The sequence below is a fragment of the Coregonus clupeaformis genome, chromosome 19, assembly GCF_020615455.1.
Source record: "Coregonus clupeaformis isolate EN_2021a chromosome 19, ASM2061545v1, whole genome shotgun sequence".
NCBI lineage: Eukaryota > Metazoa > Chordata > Actinopteri > Salmoniformes > Salmonidae > Coregonus > Coregonus clupeaformis.
This window is the reverse complement of record NC_059210.1, coordinates 56790111-56805557: the sequence shown is the minus strand read 5'-3', so window position 1 is coordinate 56805557 and position 15447 is coordinate 56790111. Positions and strand designations below refer to the sequence as shown.

Below are 15447 nucleotides of genomic sequence, written 5' to 3'. Positions count from 1 at the left end.
ATACATATGAAGGATATTTCATATATTATAAATAGGGATTCTACCAGGTTTGGAGCATGAGTATCTCTGTTATCTCAATTTTCTTGTTTTTGTCTTCAAATGATTAAAGTACCACTTTAGGATTCTGTTAGCTAGCAGATTGTAATGGGCTAATGTGATGCTCCATTAGCCGTTACAGAATAGTATTGTTTGGCATAGCACAGAGAATTTTCGACCAACCTTAACTTGGCGCTACTCTCTGCGCCATTTTCCCTACATTTCCCCCTACGTGGGACAGCCCCCTAGCAATTCGAGTTCCAGCCAATGAGATTGAGCCCCTCACCATTTGAGTGACAGCTAGCAAGAATCATGCAGAGCGAGAGAGAGAGCAATGACGTGGTGCACAGATCTGCACATATGTGATGTATAATGCAATTTTCGGGGACCACTTTTGGCTCGTTGGTGCTACTTTCAGAACTACTGGCTAAAAAGTATACAAAAGTACCAGAGAATCCCTTTAAGGTTGGTGGAAAATTCTATGTGCTATGCCAAACTGTACCTATCCTGTAACGGCTAATAAAGCATCACTTTAGCCCGTTACAATCTGCTAGATAGGATTCTGTTTGAGTAGCAGGTCAAGTTGTTAAGTACCATGTCGACTAGGTGCTCAAGGGTCGATGTGCCCTTGAGCAAGGCACTTAACTGTAATTGCTCCTGTAAGTCACTCTGGATAAGAGCGTCTGCTAAATTACTCAAATGTAAAAATGTAAAATGTCAATGTCAAAACAAGTGATTCTGTCTCAGAGCCATATACAGTTGAAGTCGGAAGTTTACATACACCTTAGCCAAATACATTTAAACTCAGTTTTTCACAATTCCTGACATTTAATCCTAGTAAAAATTCCCTGTCTTAGGTCAGTTAGGATCACTGCTTTATTTTAAGAATGTGAAATGTCAGAATAATAGTAGAGAGAATGATTTATTTCAGCTTTTATTTCTTTCATCACATTCCCAGTCGGTCAGAAGTTTACATACACTCAATTAGTATTTGGTAGCATTGCCTTTAAATTGTTTAACTTGGGTCAAACGTTTCGGGTAGCCTTCCACAAGCTTCCCACAATAAGTTGGGTGAATTTTGGCCCATTCCTCCTGACAGAACTGGTGTAACTGAATCAGGTTTGTAGGCCTCCTTGCTCGCACACGCCTTTTCAGTTCTGCCCACACATTTTCTATAGGATTGAGTCGGGGCTTTGTGATGGCCACTCCAATACCTTGACTTTGTTGTCCTTAAGCCATTTTGCCACAACTTTGGAAGTATGCTTGGGGTCAATGTCCATTTGGAAGACCCATTTGCGACCAAGCTTTAACTTCCTGACTGATGTCTTGAGATGTTGCTTCAATATATACACATAATTTTCCTTCCTCATGATGCCATCTATTTTGTGAAGTGCACCAGTCCCTCCTGCAGGAAAGCACCCCCACAGCATGATGCTGCCACCCCCGTGCTTCATGGTTGGGATGGTGTTCTTCGGCTTGCAAGCCACCCCCCTTTTCCTCCAAACATAACGATGGTCATTATGGCCAAACAGTTCTATTTTGTTTTCATCAGACCAGAGGACATTTCTCCAAAAAGTACGATCTTTGTCCCCATGTGCAGTTGCAAACCGTAGTCTGCCTTTTTTTATGGTGGTTTTGGAGCAGTGGCTTCTTCCTTGCTGAGCGGCCTTTCAGGTTATGTCGATATAGGACTCATTTTACTGTGGATATAGATACTTTTGTACCTGTTTCCTCCAGCATCTTCACAAGGTCCTTTGCTGTTGTTCTGGGATTGATTTGCACTTTTCGCACCAAAGTACGTTCATCTCTAGGAGACAGAACGCGTCTCCTTCCTAAGCGGTATGATGGCTGCGTGGTCCCATGGTGTTTATACTTGCATACTATTGTTTGTACAGATGAACGTGGTACCTTCAGGCGTTTGGAAATTTCTCCCAAGGATGAACCAGACTTGTGGAGGTCTACCATTTTTTTCTGAGGTCTTGGCTGATTTCTTTTGATTTTCCCATGATGTCAAGCAAAGAGGCACTGAGTTTGAAGGTAGGCCTTGAAATACATCCACAGGTACACCTCCAATTGACTCAAATTATGTCAATTAGCCTATCAGAAGCTTCTAAAGCCATGACATCATTTTCTGGAATTTTCCAAGCTGTTTAAAGGCACAGTCAACTTAGTGTATGTAAACTTCTGACCCACTGGAATTGTGATACAGTGAATTATAAGTTAAAAAATCTGTCTGTAAACAATTGTTGGAAAAATTACTTGTTTCATGCACAAAGTAGATGTCCTAACCCACTTGCCAAAACTATAGTTTGTTACCAAGAAATGTGTGGAGTGGTTGAAAAATGAGTTTGAATGATTCCAACCTATGTGTATGTAAACTTCCGACTTCAACTGTATATACAAAAAAAGATGTATGGCCCTGTTCTGTTTCAATCCTTTGGTTGAGTACGTTCAGAAGAGCTGTCATGCCTCCTGTCTCACAAAGGTATCAGTTTATGGAAAACACCCCCAAAAAGTTGAAAAACTAGAAAAACTTAGAAACACAGATATGACTAAAATTAAACATGAACTCTCTGCCCAAACACAATACACAGAGGACCGTGAAGGACTGGAGCCATGGAGGTGAAGACCAAAGTAAGAATGGGAGAAACACTGAAGATAAGTAATGCTAAAGTATCAAGCTATAGAAAACATAACTCCCTTCAGAAGCCAGTTCTCATTTTGTGGGTCATTTCTTGAAAACCGTTTGTCCGAATTATTGTATTTTTTAAAATCCTAATTGAATATTGTATGTGTATATATATATTACTGTAAATATTGATCACATTCCTTGTGTATGATCATATATTTTGATACATTGAATGTTAATATTGTGACCCTATGTTATATATTTTTTACCTCCCGTTTCAGGAAGTGATGTCACTGAGTACTGCCCCTATATATAGGACCTTTCACCCCCACCTGGGATATGGATGCCTGATAAAGACCTAAGGGTCAAAACGTTGTTATAAATAAATATCACCTGGGAGCATGAGCAGCAGTGTGTGGCATTTTCCTTTCTGTTTTTCATTTCTACAGGTACAATACACTTGTGTACCCAGACCACACCCCAAAAGTTGACCACTCTAATAGTACCCAAGGAATCGACTTCAGCCTCTCGTCTTCCGCATTACTCTGCCCATATAAGAAGACACCTCTGCTTTAGATCATCTTTATGTCCATCCAGACCTCCATGTTGCCACTGTTCCTCCTGTGTATCCAGCTATGTCCACATGCTTGGTCGTTATTGGGGTACATTCAGTGACATGAAACATTCTGAACGTGGCAGATAGAAATAGAATGAATAGAGCTGACATGCTTCCCTATTCCATCAGACAGATGATCATGTCTGTTCTACTTCACGCATTTCTATCTGAACATTCTGTAACGTTACATCCTCCTGAAAATGCCCCAGGTCTCCTCCTCTGCCATGCCTTGACCTCTCTCCAGGCCTACTGCTCAGCCTGGCTTAAGTCGTAGCAGAAGTTGAAGTTGCTGGGGGGTTTGGGCACCGGGGGGGCGCTGTCTGGGATGGGCACGTTCTCCAGGTCCAGGAGGCGGAGCTTGATCTCCATGGAGAGCAGGATATCCAGCTCGCTCCTCATGCACTCACTGCTCATGTCCCGCCCCAGGAGCACGCTCAGTCCGTCTGTCCACAGGCAGAACTGAAGAAGGGAGACAGAGAGATCATCTTGTTATTTGACCATCTTTGTTATACTGTATGTTTACTTTGGCAATGTACATGCTTTAACTCTCCACACCAATTAAGTTATTAAATTGAGAGAGGGAAGAGAGAGACAGAAAGATAAAAAGAGAGAGAGAGAGAGATGTGTGATTTAACTCTGGAAAAGAGAGTGAGAGAACGATCTATGTGGACAGTACAGACAGTAGCTCCTGTGTCATTACGTCACTACTCACGTCTGTTCTGGATGAGGCGATAAAGTTGAGGCTGTACTCCTCCATGTCATAAGTGATGCTGAAAGCCAGGTCCAACACTTCCTGCAGGAAGACACAGCACACCATAGTTTATGGAGGGCCAGGTACATAGTGTGAAAGAAGAAGTTAGCCGTAGGGCCAAAGGAATGTTCAAGGGATGTTGTCAGTAGGGGCAGCGGTAGCCAATGCTGATGGGGGGATCTGGCAGGCAGTGAGCCGGCAACCTGAGGGTTGCTGGCATCAATATCTCAGGTGCCACCTTCTGCTGATGTTCACTTGAGCAAGGAACTTAACCCCCTAAACTGCTCATTGGGCGCTGCGCTGTCCTCTGCTCCAGCCTCTCCAACCATGTGTGTGTGGGGAGAACAAGTATTTGATACACTGGCGATTTTGCAGGTTTTCCTACTTACAAAGCATGTAGAGGTCTGTAAAATCCAGAAAATCACATTGTATGATTTTTAAGTAATTAATTTACATTTTATTGCATGACATAAGTATTTGATCACCTACCAACCAGTAAGAATTCCGGCTCTCACAGACCTGTTAGTTTTTCTTTAAGAAGCCCTCCTGTTCTCCACTCATTACCTGTATTAACTGCACCTGTTTGAACTCGTTACCTGTATAAAAGACACCTGTCCACACACTCAATCAAACAGACTCCAACCTCTCCACAATGGCCAAGACCAGAGAGCTGTGTAAGGACATCAGGGATACAATTGTAGACCTGCACAAGGCTGGGATGGGCTACAGGACAATAGGCAAGCAGCTTGGTGAGAAGGCAACAACTGTTGGCGCAATTATTAGAAAATGGAAGAAGTTCAAGATGACGGTCAATCCCCCTCGGTCTGGGGCTCCATGCAAGATCTCACCTCGTGGGGCATCAATGATCATGAGGAAGCTGAGGGATCAGCCCAGAACTACATGGCAGGACCACAGTCTCAAAGAGAGCTGGGACCACAGTCAAAAAAAAAAAAACATTAGTAACACACTACGCCGTCATGGATTAAAATCCTGCAGCGCACGCAAGGTCCCCCTGCTCAAGCCAGCGCATGTCCAGGCCCGTCTGAAGTTTGCCAATGACCATCTGGATGATCCAGAGGAGGAATGGGAGAAGGTAATGTGGTCTGATGAGACAAAAATAGAGCTTTTTGGTCTAAACTCCACTCGCCGTGTTTGGAGGAAGAAGAAGGATGAGTACAACCCCAAGAACACCATCCCAACCGTGAAGCATGGAGGTGGAAACATCATTCTTTGGGGATGCAAAGGGGACAGGACGACTGCACCGTATTGAGGGGAGGATGGATGGGGCCACGTATCGCGAGATCTTGGCCAACAACCTCCTTCCCTCAGTAAGAGCATTGAAGATGGGTCGTGGCTGGGTCTTCCAGCATGACAACGACCCGAAACACACAGCCAGGGCAACTAAGGAGTGGCTCCGTAAGAAGCATCTCAAGGTCCTGGAGTGGCCTAGCCAGTCTCCAGACCTGAACCCAATAGAAAATCTTTGGAGGGAGCTGAAAGTCCGTATTTCCCAGCGACAGCCCCGAAACCTGAAGGATCTGGAGAAGGTCTGTATGGAGGAGTGGGCCAAAATTCCTGCTGCAGTGTGTGCAAACCTGGTCAAGACCTACAGGAAACGTATGATCTCTGTAATTGCAAACAAAGGTTTCTGTACCAAATATTAAGTTCTGCTTTTCTGATGTATCAAATACTTATGTCATGCAATAAAATGCAAATTAATTACTTAATAATCATACAATGTGATTTTCTGGATTTTTGTTTTAGATTCCGTCTCTCACAGTTGAAGTGTACCTATGATAAAAATTACAGACCTCTACATGCTTTGTAAGTAGGAAAACCTGCGAAATCGGCAGTGTATCAATACTTCTTCTCCCCACTGTATATAGGGAGTTGGATAAAAGCAGTTGACACATTTCCATTCTGTATATCTTATCGTACAAACCTTGGTCTGTTTGCCCTTATTCTCCTTCATGTGAGGGCAGTCTTTCCCTGTCAGCAGTGCTTTGATATCTGCAACAGGAACTGAGAGAGGAAAATAGGAAGAGCATGTTTAGCGGCACACCTCAGCTTTGAACACAGAGCCAATGACAGAGGCTGATGTCAAAGCAGTGTCAAGGCTACAGTGGAAGGTTACAGAGTCACTCATAGTGTTGCTGTTGTTAATAACTCACTCTTCTCCTGGAGACTCTCGATGGGGGGTGTTTCTGTGTCCTCCTCCACATCGCCAAAGTGCAGGACTTTGTGATTGGGTGACAAACGACAGTACCACAACTTATCTGAAATGACCAATAATAATAAATAATCAGCATGGTTTAAGAAAGGCCAACTGTCTCTTCATCTACCATCCTTCCTTCGTCTCCCTACTTTTCACTGGGGGTTGGGCTCTCCTGGTAGCTTCCCCTTTACTTCTCTATCTCTTTCTAATGGAAATGCCTGTCCACCCCTCTCACAGAGATGTGAGGGGTCTCACCCTGTCTGCGTCGGCTGCTGATCTTGCGGAAGAGTGTTCCCTGACACAGGCGGTTCAGTCTCTGCTGGCGAATCAGCTCCAACAGCTCAGGCTTCAGACGCTCCTTCAGCTCTCTGCAGGGGTGCATACAGAGAAAGAGTCACACACTGCAAGTAGGGGAGAGCCAGGACTAAAGTACTATGGGTATAAAGTAACGTGCTCATTTTCTCAGATAAGACAGAAGCTAGAATGACGTAGTGAAGTCAGCATGTTCCTAATGCGGAAGACGAGCTCCCAGCAAAAAAACAGCCACGTCCGACCATGTTTCGTTTTGAGGTTCCAAACATACAGTACCAGTCAAAAGTTTGGACACACCTACTCATTCAAGGGTTTTTCTTAATTTTTACTATTTCCTACATTGTAGAATAATAGTGAAGACATCAAAACTATGAAATAACACATATGGAATCATGTAGTAACCAAAAAAGTGTTAAACAAATCAAAATATATTTTATATTTGAGATTCTTCAAAGTAGCCACCCTTTGCCTTGATGACAGCTTTGCACACTCCGCTTCATGTGGTAGTCACCTGGAATTCATTTCAATTAACAGGTGTGCCTTGTTAAAAGTTAATTTGTGGAATTTTTTCCTTCTTAATGCGTTTGAGCCAATCAGTTGTGTTGTGACAAGGTAGGGGTGGTATACAGAAGATAGCCCTATTTGGTAAAAGACCAAGTCCATATTATGGCAAGAACAGCTCAAATAAGCAAAGAGAAACAACAGTCCATCATTACTTTAAGACATGAAGGTCAGTCAATACGGAAAATTTCAAGAACTTTGAACGTTTCTTCAAGTGCAGTCACAAAAACCAATAAGAAGAAGACACTTGATTGGGCCAAGAAACACGAGCAATGGACATTAGACCGGTGGAAACCTGTCCTTTGGTCTGATGAGTCCAAATTTGAGATTTATGGTTCCAACCGCCGTGTCTTTGTGAGACGCAGAGTAGGTGAACGGATGATCTTCGCATGTGTGGTTCCCACCGTGAAGCATGGAGGAGGAGGTGTGATGGTGTGGGGGTGCTTTGCTGGTGACACTGTTGGTGATTTATTTAGAATTCAAGGCACACTTAACCAGCATGGCTACCACAGCATTCTGCAGCGATACACCATCCCATCTGGTTTGCGTTTAGTGGGACTATCATTTGTTTTTCAACAGGACAATGACACAACACACCTCCAGGCTGTGTAAGGGCTATTTTACCAAGAAGGAGAGTGATGGAGTGCTGCATCAGATGACCTGGCCTCCACAATCACCCGACCTCAACCCAATTAAGATGGTTTGGGATGAGTTGGACCGCAGAGTGAAGGAAAAGCAGCCAATAAGTGCTCAGCATATGTGGGAACTCCTTCAAGACTGTTGGAAAAGCATTCCAGGTGAAGCTGGTTGAGAGAATGCCAAGAGTGTGCAAAGCTGTCATCAAGGCAAAGGGTGGCTACTTTGAAGAATCTTAAAATATAACATTTATTTTGATTTGTTTAACACTTTCTTGTTTACTACATGATTCCATATGTGTTATTTCATAGTTTTGATGTCTTCACTATTATTCTACAATGTAGAAAATAGTACAAATAAAGAAAAACCCTTGAATGAGTAGGTGTGTCCAAACTTTTGACTGGTACTGTATGTAATTGTCTTAACCCATCTAGTGACTAAATGACAGCATAGGTTTCAAGAATCATGCTAGCTAGTCTTGGGTGTTAGCATGGGAGAACTTACAGGAGAGACGTGTGGGACGAAATTAACACAATGTTTACTGGAATAAAATAAAATAATAAAAGTTTAAGCACAGGCCATTGTCTCCTCTAGTTCATATTGCTTTCATAATGTTAGCAAAATATCAACAAGTGACTGGATGTTTGAAAATTATATATGACATCATTAGAATTAGGCCTTAATGGATCAGCTTCTTATCGTCAGGTTAGTGGTTAAAAATATATATCTTTCTGATTCTGGGGGTTAATTACCTTGTGTCAAGCGATGGAAATGTGAAAAGCCTGATGAGTTTGCCGTTTGTGAAGAAAATTAAAATGTTTATTCTATCAAGACATGAGGAGAGTGCATGACAAGGACAGCTGGAGCGTACCTGATTGGTAGGGCTAAGCATGAATGGTCAATGAAAATGATGAGAAACATATCATACTACATTCCCATTAAAGTGAGATGGTTAATACAGCTATTATGTGATCCATTTTAGTATTGTAAGGCAAAATATTGTAGTTGCGCAACATTGCGATGTTGACGCATGGTTAATTAATTATTCAAATCGACACAAACATGAAATTATGGCTGATAGTCCATTTGTTGAATGTAACAAGCATTACAAACCAGAAACATGGCGATAAGACAGATATTGTCACCAACTCTTCCGTCCCAAGGCTGTGTTACTCCCGCCCCGCCGGCAGGTACTAAAGTAACATTGCGGTAGTTCTGTTCTCGGTCTATTTCATTTCAACTAATTTACCCTAGAAATTAAATTACAGTTGCTAATTGTAGAGGACATATTGTTTGTCATAAAATATGGTCTCTCTAGCTCTATCGATCTCTGAGTAATTAGGAAGAAAACTAAAAGTGTTACTTTCCTCCCGGTTCTCCCCTACCCATAACACTCAACATTATTCTATTCAATTCAATGAGCTGTATTTGACCTGATACTGATAAGTGAGTATCTTGCATTGATAAAGCAAGGACATATTAATAAATATGGACCACATGGGATGAGGACAAACAGATAGGATCAGGGCTGCTTGGCTGACTGGAAATGTGTAATTGGGTAGAAATGGGCTTGTTTTACTCTGGACCTGTGACTGGGACGGTCACATGACATTTCCCAGATGTTTGGTGACAAACAGGGCAGAAGCAGAGTATAGCAACACCCCGTATTTCATAGGGGTCGAAAATATTCTGGACCAGAGAAGAATGGTGGTGAATTGTCATTCATTCACACTTGCATACTGGTATACACGCTGGAGGTCCCCTGTAGCTCAGTTGGTAGAGCATGGCGCTTGCAACGCCAGGGTTGTGGGTTCGTTTCCCACGGGGGGGCCAGTATGAAAATGGATGCACTCACTAACTGTAAGTCGCTCTGGATAAAAGCGTCTGCTAAATGACTAAAATGTAAATTTAAAATGTAAGTATACACACATACATACACTACGGGAGCTGACCTCTGCCCTCTAGGGGCCTTTGGGGGAAGTACATGCTTACGAGGGGTTGTGTGTGTGTGTGTGTCATAGAGCGAGAGAGAGAGAAAAATTTTTTTTATTCTGCTCAAACAGTTAAAGGACTCACAATACAGGCGGAGCGAGGGTCTCCTCTTGGTGCAGCCGCTCTGTCTGTCGTAGTTTGAGGATCTCACTGTAGTTCAGTGCATTCACCTTGTTCTTAAATAGCTCCAGAGATGTGGGCTTACTGGACAGAGTCCTGGTGATCTGCTCACGCACAACCTGCATTACCTATAGATGGACAGAGACAGTCAACATTGATTATTTAAAGGGGAAAACATACCAGCTATGTTATGACAGTAGACATGGTTTCTCTGGTGGATTACACAACAATTCAAAAGCCCTTAGGTGGGTCACAATGCAACAAAGTTTGGGAACAACTGAGCTATATGAAAGTATGCAGTACTGTATATCGTAGTTTATGTATGTTTGAATATATTTCAGTAGCTAGCTATTTGAGTGAATGTGGGTATGAGTTGAGAGAGAGCAGAATGTTCCCTCTCTTCTCACTGCTGGACACAGTGATGCTTACACAAGGCAAACACCACATGACAAAGCACAGGAGAGAGGAAACGCGGGAGGGTGTGTGTGTGACTGTGTGTGTGTGTGTTGATATCAGCGGAGACTCCTCAAAGGAGGAAGGGGAGGACCATCCTCCTCAGTGAATTTCATAAAAATAGAAATAAAATACTTTAATTTTTTTAGTTAAAACTATACTAAATATATTCACGTCACCAAATAATTGATTAAAACACACTGTTTTGCAGTGAAGGTCAACAGTAACCTCAACAGCACTCTGTAGCATAGCACCATGGTGTAGCCGGAGGACAGCTAGTTTCCGTCCTCCTCTGGGTACATTGACTTCAATACAAAACCTAGGAGGCTCATGGTTCTCACCCCCTTCCATAGACTTACACAGTAATTATGCTTCTGGAGGATGTCCTACATCCTATCAGAGCTCTTGCAGCATGAACTGACATGTTGTCCACCCAATCAAAGGATCAGATAATGAATCTAGTACTGAAAGCATAAGCTACAGCTAGCTAGCACAGTTTTTAACAAATTAATTTCTTCAAAAATGAAAGAGAAGGGAGCGAGAGCTAGCTATATTTTTTCACTCTCACTTACTTAGCTAGCGAATGCAGCTAGCTAGTTTAGCCTACTCAAACACCCGCTTAAACAGAGAGGGATGCTATGTTGCTAGCTGGCTATTGTTATCCAACACTGGAACTCTTCCAAGTCAAGGTAAGCTTTTGCTTTTATTAATTTATTAGTCCACTGTTGGACTAATGATTACGCCCTAGATCAGCTAGATGCAGGCAAGAGTGTGCAAGGCAGTATTGAATGTGTCACTGTCTGTCACCTTGATTACTCAAATTGTTCTCTCAACCTGTGCACCTATGTTGTAAACTTTCATTCATAGGCTAGGTTGTAGCAACATCATGATGGGTACGGGGAAATGTTGAGTATCATGTAGTAGCCTAAACCTATCGATGTTACATTCATCTGGGTGAATGGAATATAAATGACAGTCATCCAATATGCTTTAATAGAAATAAGGCCATGCTCATTCAAAAAATTATCATCCTCCATTATCGGAAATGGCACCGACCGCCACTGGTGTGTGTGTGTGTGTGTGTGTGTGTGTAAGCGTGTGTGTATGTGAGAGAGGAAAATCTATGTTTCTCTCTACCATTGCGGCCACAGTTTCAAAATTCATTACAGAACACACCAAACCCAACACAATTTAATTCAATCACCACCCTCTCCCTCTTTCCTCCCCTCCTCTCTCTCTCCCTTTATCTTTATTTCGTTCCCTCTCAGCGTGTCCGTACTCGGAATATCTCTCAACACTGCTCTTGACCCCAAGCAGCCGTCGCTATGGGAATGTCATTTTTCTGTGCGTCATGGTAACCCGCCCTCTCAAAAGCTCCACAGCACCACAGTATGGAGCCCTTTTATGAAATAATGTGTACAGATATGTGGAGGGCACAATAACCATGACCCATGCAGGATGACAGGCTCTGAATTACAGAGTATCCATAGAGAGCCCAGTATATATGGAGCAAGAAGAATGGGGCACTCATCATCTAACTGCTGTGCATACAGTACTCATGAGGCACATAGTTCTATTTATCAGCAGCAAGTCTATTTGGACCAATTCATCCCAATGCCTCCGTGCTGATGTTAAATCCAAAATAATCAAGCCTCAATAACAGAAATGAAAGGAAATAGAATGGAACACCTATAACAAAATACATATTACTAAAAACGGTATAACTTTACCAGCAGTGACTGTTAAACAAATATCCTATGTTAAACACAGAACTGGACAAGGCTATACTACAACACAGCAAGTACATTACATTACACAACACTTTATAGTATAGTAATCACACAATTCTAAACAAAAGCCCAAAACCGTACTAATATGTAATAGCCATGTAATATAATATCTATTAATCCATGTAGGCAGAAAAAGATCCTTACAACAACACATCCAAGGAAAATGGCACTAAAACTGTAACTGAAATTCAGACAGTCATTTTATATTCTGATAAATACTTGAACAAAACAAAGCTATTAGTGACACCTTGCTTAAATGCCCCCAAGCTTCACCCTGTGTAACAACATTATTCACATTCTGTGTACAGACATAATAATAATAATAATAATAATAATAATAATAATAATAATAATAATAATAATAATAATACAGACCACCTACAAATTATAAATGGACAAAAATACAGCATCTCACCTCCATGGTGTGTCCTTCAAGTACAACCCATAGGCCAACAATGTTAGTTCCACAGTCAAGAGAGAGAGAAAGGGAGATATGAGAGGAGAGAAACGGAGGAGCGGACAGCCGAGGGGGGAATAAGAGAGAGTATCACCTTTATGGCATCATAGTCCAAAGCTAAGGTTATTTTGTAAACACATATTCACACACACTCCCGTCCGCTGCCTCTCTCCCCTGCCGTCACTCCTCTGGTTTAGCCAATAGAAAGAGAACCCTGGTACAGGAGACTGTTACCTCAGCCACAGTGAGGAGCAGCTGTCTCTGTTCCCTTACAACCCACCAGTGTGTGAGTGTGTGTGTGTGTGTGTGTGTGTGTGTGTGTGTGTGTGTGTGTGTGTTGTGTGGAGGATGACAGTTATTGGAGGAAAAGTGTGTATGTGTGTGTGGGGGGGGGGGTCGTCACACACAAATACACACAGCGCTAGTTGGAGGCCCCCAGCTGGCAGCAGTGTGTTGCCAGGAGCGATTAACGGCTGAAATCGACAGCACAGTTAGGGGTTTATTGGAGGGAAGTGGGAGAGAGAGAAAGAGATGGAGAGACAGGGTTTGTGATTGAATGAGAAGATACAAACAGAGAGACTGCAACAGAGCGGTAGAGGAGGAGGAGGAGAGGAGAGTCTGAGGGACATGGTAGTAAAAGCCAAATATAGACTCTCAGTATGGCTTGTTGACAGTCTAACTGAGGTGTTGAATTTGCTCCTGTGAGACAGGCATGGACGGGACAGATACCAGTCACTCTTCAAGCAGTAAACAACACATTCGCTCAGCCCAGTAGTCTGCATTAATTCCCTTAACATTTCTCATCAGACCTAACAAGTATCTGACTAAAGGGTGAACTAATCTAAAGAGGAGAGAAGCGTAACACAGGCAACATAGGGAGATGCCTTTGCTTTGCATCCCCCGTCCCCCCTCTCTCTGTCTCTCTTTCTAACATGGCTGACCACTGTCCATCTCTCCATTGTCAGCGTCCAGAGGTTTTTCTCTTGTGTAATTACTGCTGATGGAACCAAGCGATTGTGTGGGGCCTTTCTCCCTGGCTCTGATTCTGCTATGGAGCGGGATTCTCTTTGTGCTTCTAATGCCCCATTGTCCCTGCACCACGGGACTGTGGGAGGGAGTAGTGGGCACAAGCCGCGCAACAGAATGACACAAGGTTAGGGGCTTATGACCAAAATATAGTTCCCAACATCCAATTTGGACCAAACTTCTTCGTATGAATGAGTAAGACATGAGGAATCCCACTAAAATAGTCAAACACCACCCACACCCCATGCCAATCCCACCCCAACAACCAGTATACAGTATCAGTTCTCTATGTTTGACAAGTAGTATGTAGCTGTGGCTTGGAGTATTGCTTCTCCATAGTATGTAATGTATTCCCTGTGAATCTGGTGATGGGTTTTTTTCAACTGTTCAGAGAAATTTGTCATTGAAGTCGCTTGCACTATTTACCATAAAGTAGTGTGAAAGTATCAGGTTTTGACCACTAGGTGCCGCTGTTCCTGCTATACTTTGGGTAGAAAACCAATAGATTTGGCTCATTATGAAAATAAATTGTGTGGTCATCCTCACAATTCAAGCTAGTCCTCCATGAAAGTTTGTCCATCTCTTAGCAACCTAATGCTTCAACCCAACTCTCCTTGTATAGTCCAACAAGTGGCCGCTCTCTAATAGGGCTATCCCTATGCAATTCTCATATGAAGACTTTTCCTACAAGCCCAAAAAGTTGATGGAGAAATGGGCTAGGGACTAAAATGTTGTGACATCCCTAATAAAATAATTAATTGAATGGCAGTCTTATTTTTGCAATAAAATTATCTGTAAATGGCTCTATGTGTATTGTGACTAGTGATATTTACCATTAAACCCAACGCAACCCAATACCATTACAATTGCGAAACCCTATACAGTGTGTGTTTGGGACTTTTACCATTGAAGACCATTAGAGACCATAACATTGAAACCATTTGAACTGCTGTAGCCTAATGGTTTGCTTGTTCACCAGGAATGGTCTAAAAGTAACTAATCCAGACTTTTTTTGAGGGGAATAAACCACACACAAAGGAGACATTTCCTGGCCAAAGATTAAGCATAAAAGAAGGCCAAACTGATTTACTTTCATGGAGTACTGGCTTCAATTGTGAGGTTGACCAGACAATTTATTTTCATCATGAGCCAAATATATTGGTTTTCTACCCAAAGTTGCAAAGGAAATGTTGTGATCTATTTAATAAACTAAAAAGTCAAGCAAAACGGATAAAAGAGTGTGGCGGTATAGCAGGAACAGCATCTAGTGGTCAAACCCTGGTACTTCCACACTACTTTATGGTAAATAATGCAAGGGACTTCATATAATGAATTTCTCTGAACAGGGGGAAAAAAACATCACCAGATTCACAGGGAATACATTACATAGTATGTAGAAGCAATACTCCAAGCCACAGCTTCATACTACTTGTCAAACATAAAGAACTGATACTGTATACTGGTTGTTGGGGTGGGATTGGCATGGGGTGTGGGGGGTCCGTGGGTGGCTTTTGACAATTTTTTGGGATTCCTCGTGTCCTACTCATTGGTAGGAAAAGGTTTGGTCCAAATCGTATGTTGGGTACTATATTTATTGAATATTATCTGAATCCTATAAATTAAAATGGCCCATTTGGGTGCAATCAATTAGCTTAATTTCTCAGATTTAAAATTTAATTTCAACAAAATAATGTTTCAGGAATGACAATCTTACCTGTTTCTAACTACAGAAACAATTTCAGAACAATCCGAGATGGTGGGTGTCATGGCTTGCTGAAATGACATGGAACGATTCCTTTGTTAAACATGGCCCTGTTGTGTGGTTGTTTTGTTGTTGTTGAGTGTTCCTGAAT

At 42.2% G+C, this 15447-nt stretch overlaps 1 protein-coding gene across 2 annotated transcripts in view; it reads right to left on the bottom strand.

Moving 5' to 3' along the window:
- Positions 1-3072: 3072 nt before the first annotated feature.
- elmo3 (engulfment and cell motility 3) overlaps positions 3073-15447 on the bottom strand; it is a 24455-nt gene continuing 12080 nt past the window's right edge. The window contains exons 1-7 of one of the 2 annotated variants that reach the window (XM_041838215.2): positions 12527-12854; positions 9833-9996; positions 6503-6615; positions 6204-6308; positions 5975-6054; positions 3994-4074; positions 3073-3740 (exon numbers count right to left, since the gene is read on the bottom strand). In XM_041838215.2, the coding sequence (XP_041694149.1) occupies positions 3528-3740; positions 3994-4074; positions 5975-6054; positions 6204-6308; positions 6503-6615; positions 9833-9996; positions 12527-12532 (762 nt within the window). In that variant the 5' untranslated portion in view covers positions 12533-12854 and the 3' untranslated portion in view covers positions 3073-3527. Of the gene's footprint in view, positions 3741-3993; positions 4075-5974; positions 6055-6203; positions 6309-6502; positions 6616-9832; positions 9997-12526; positions 12855-15447 lie in introns of those variants that run through there. The other variant, XM_041838214.1, reaches the window with a different exon arrangement.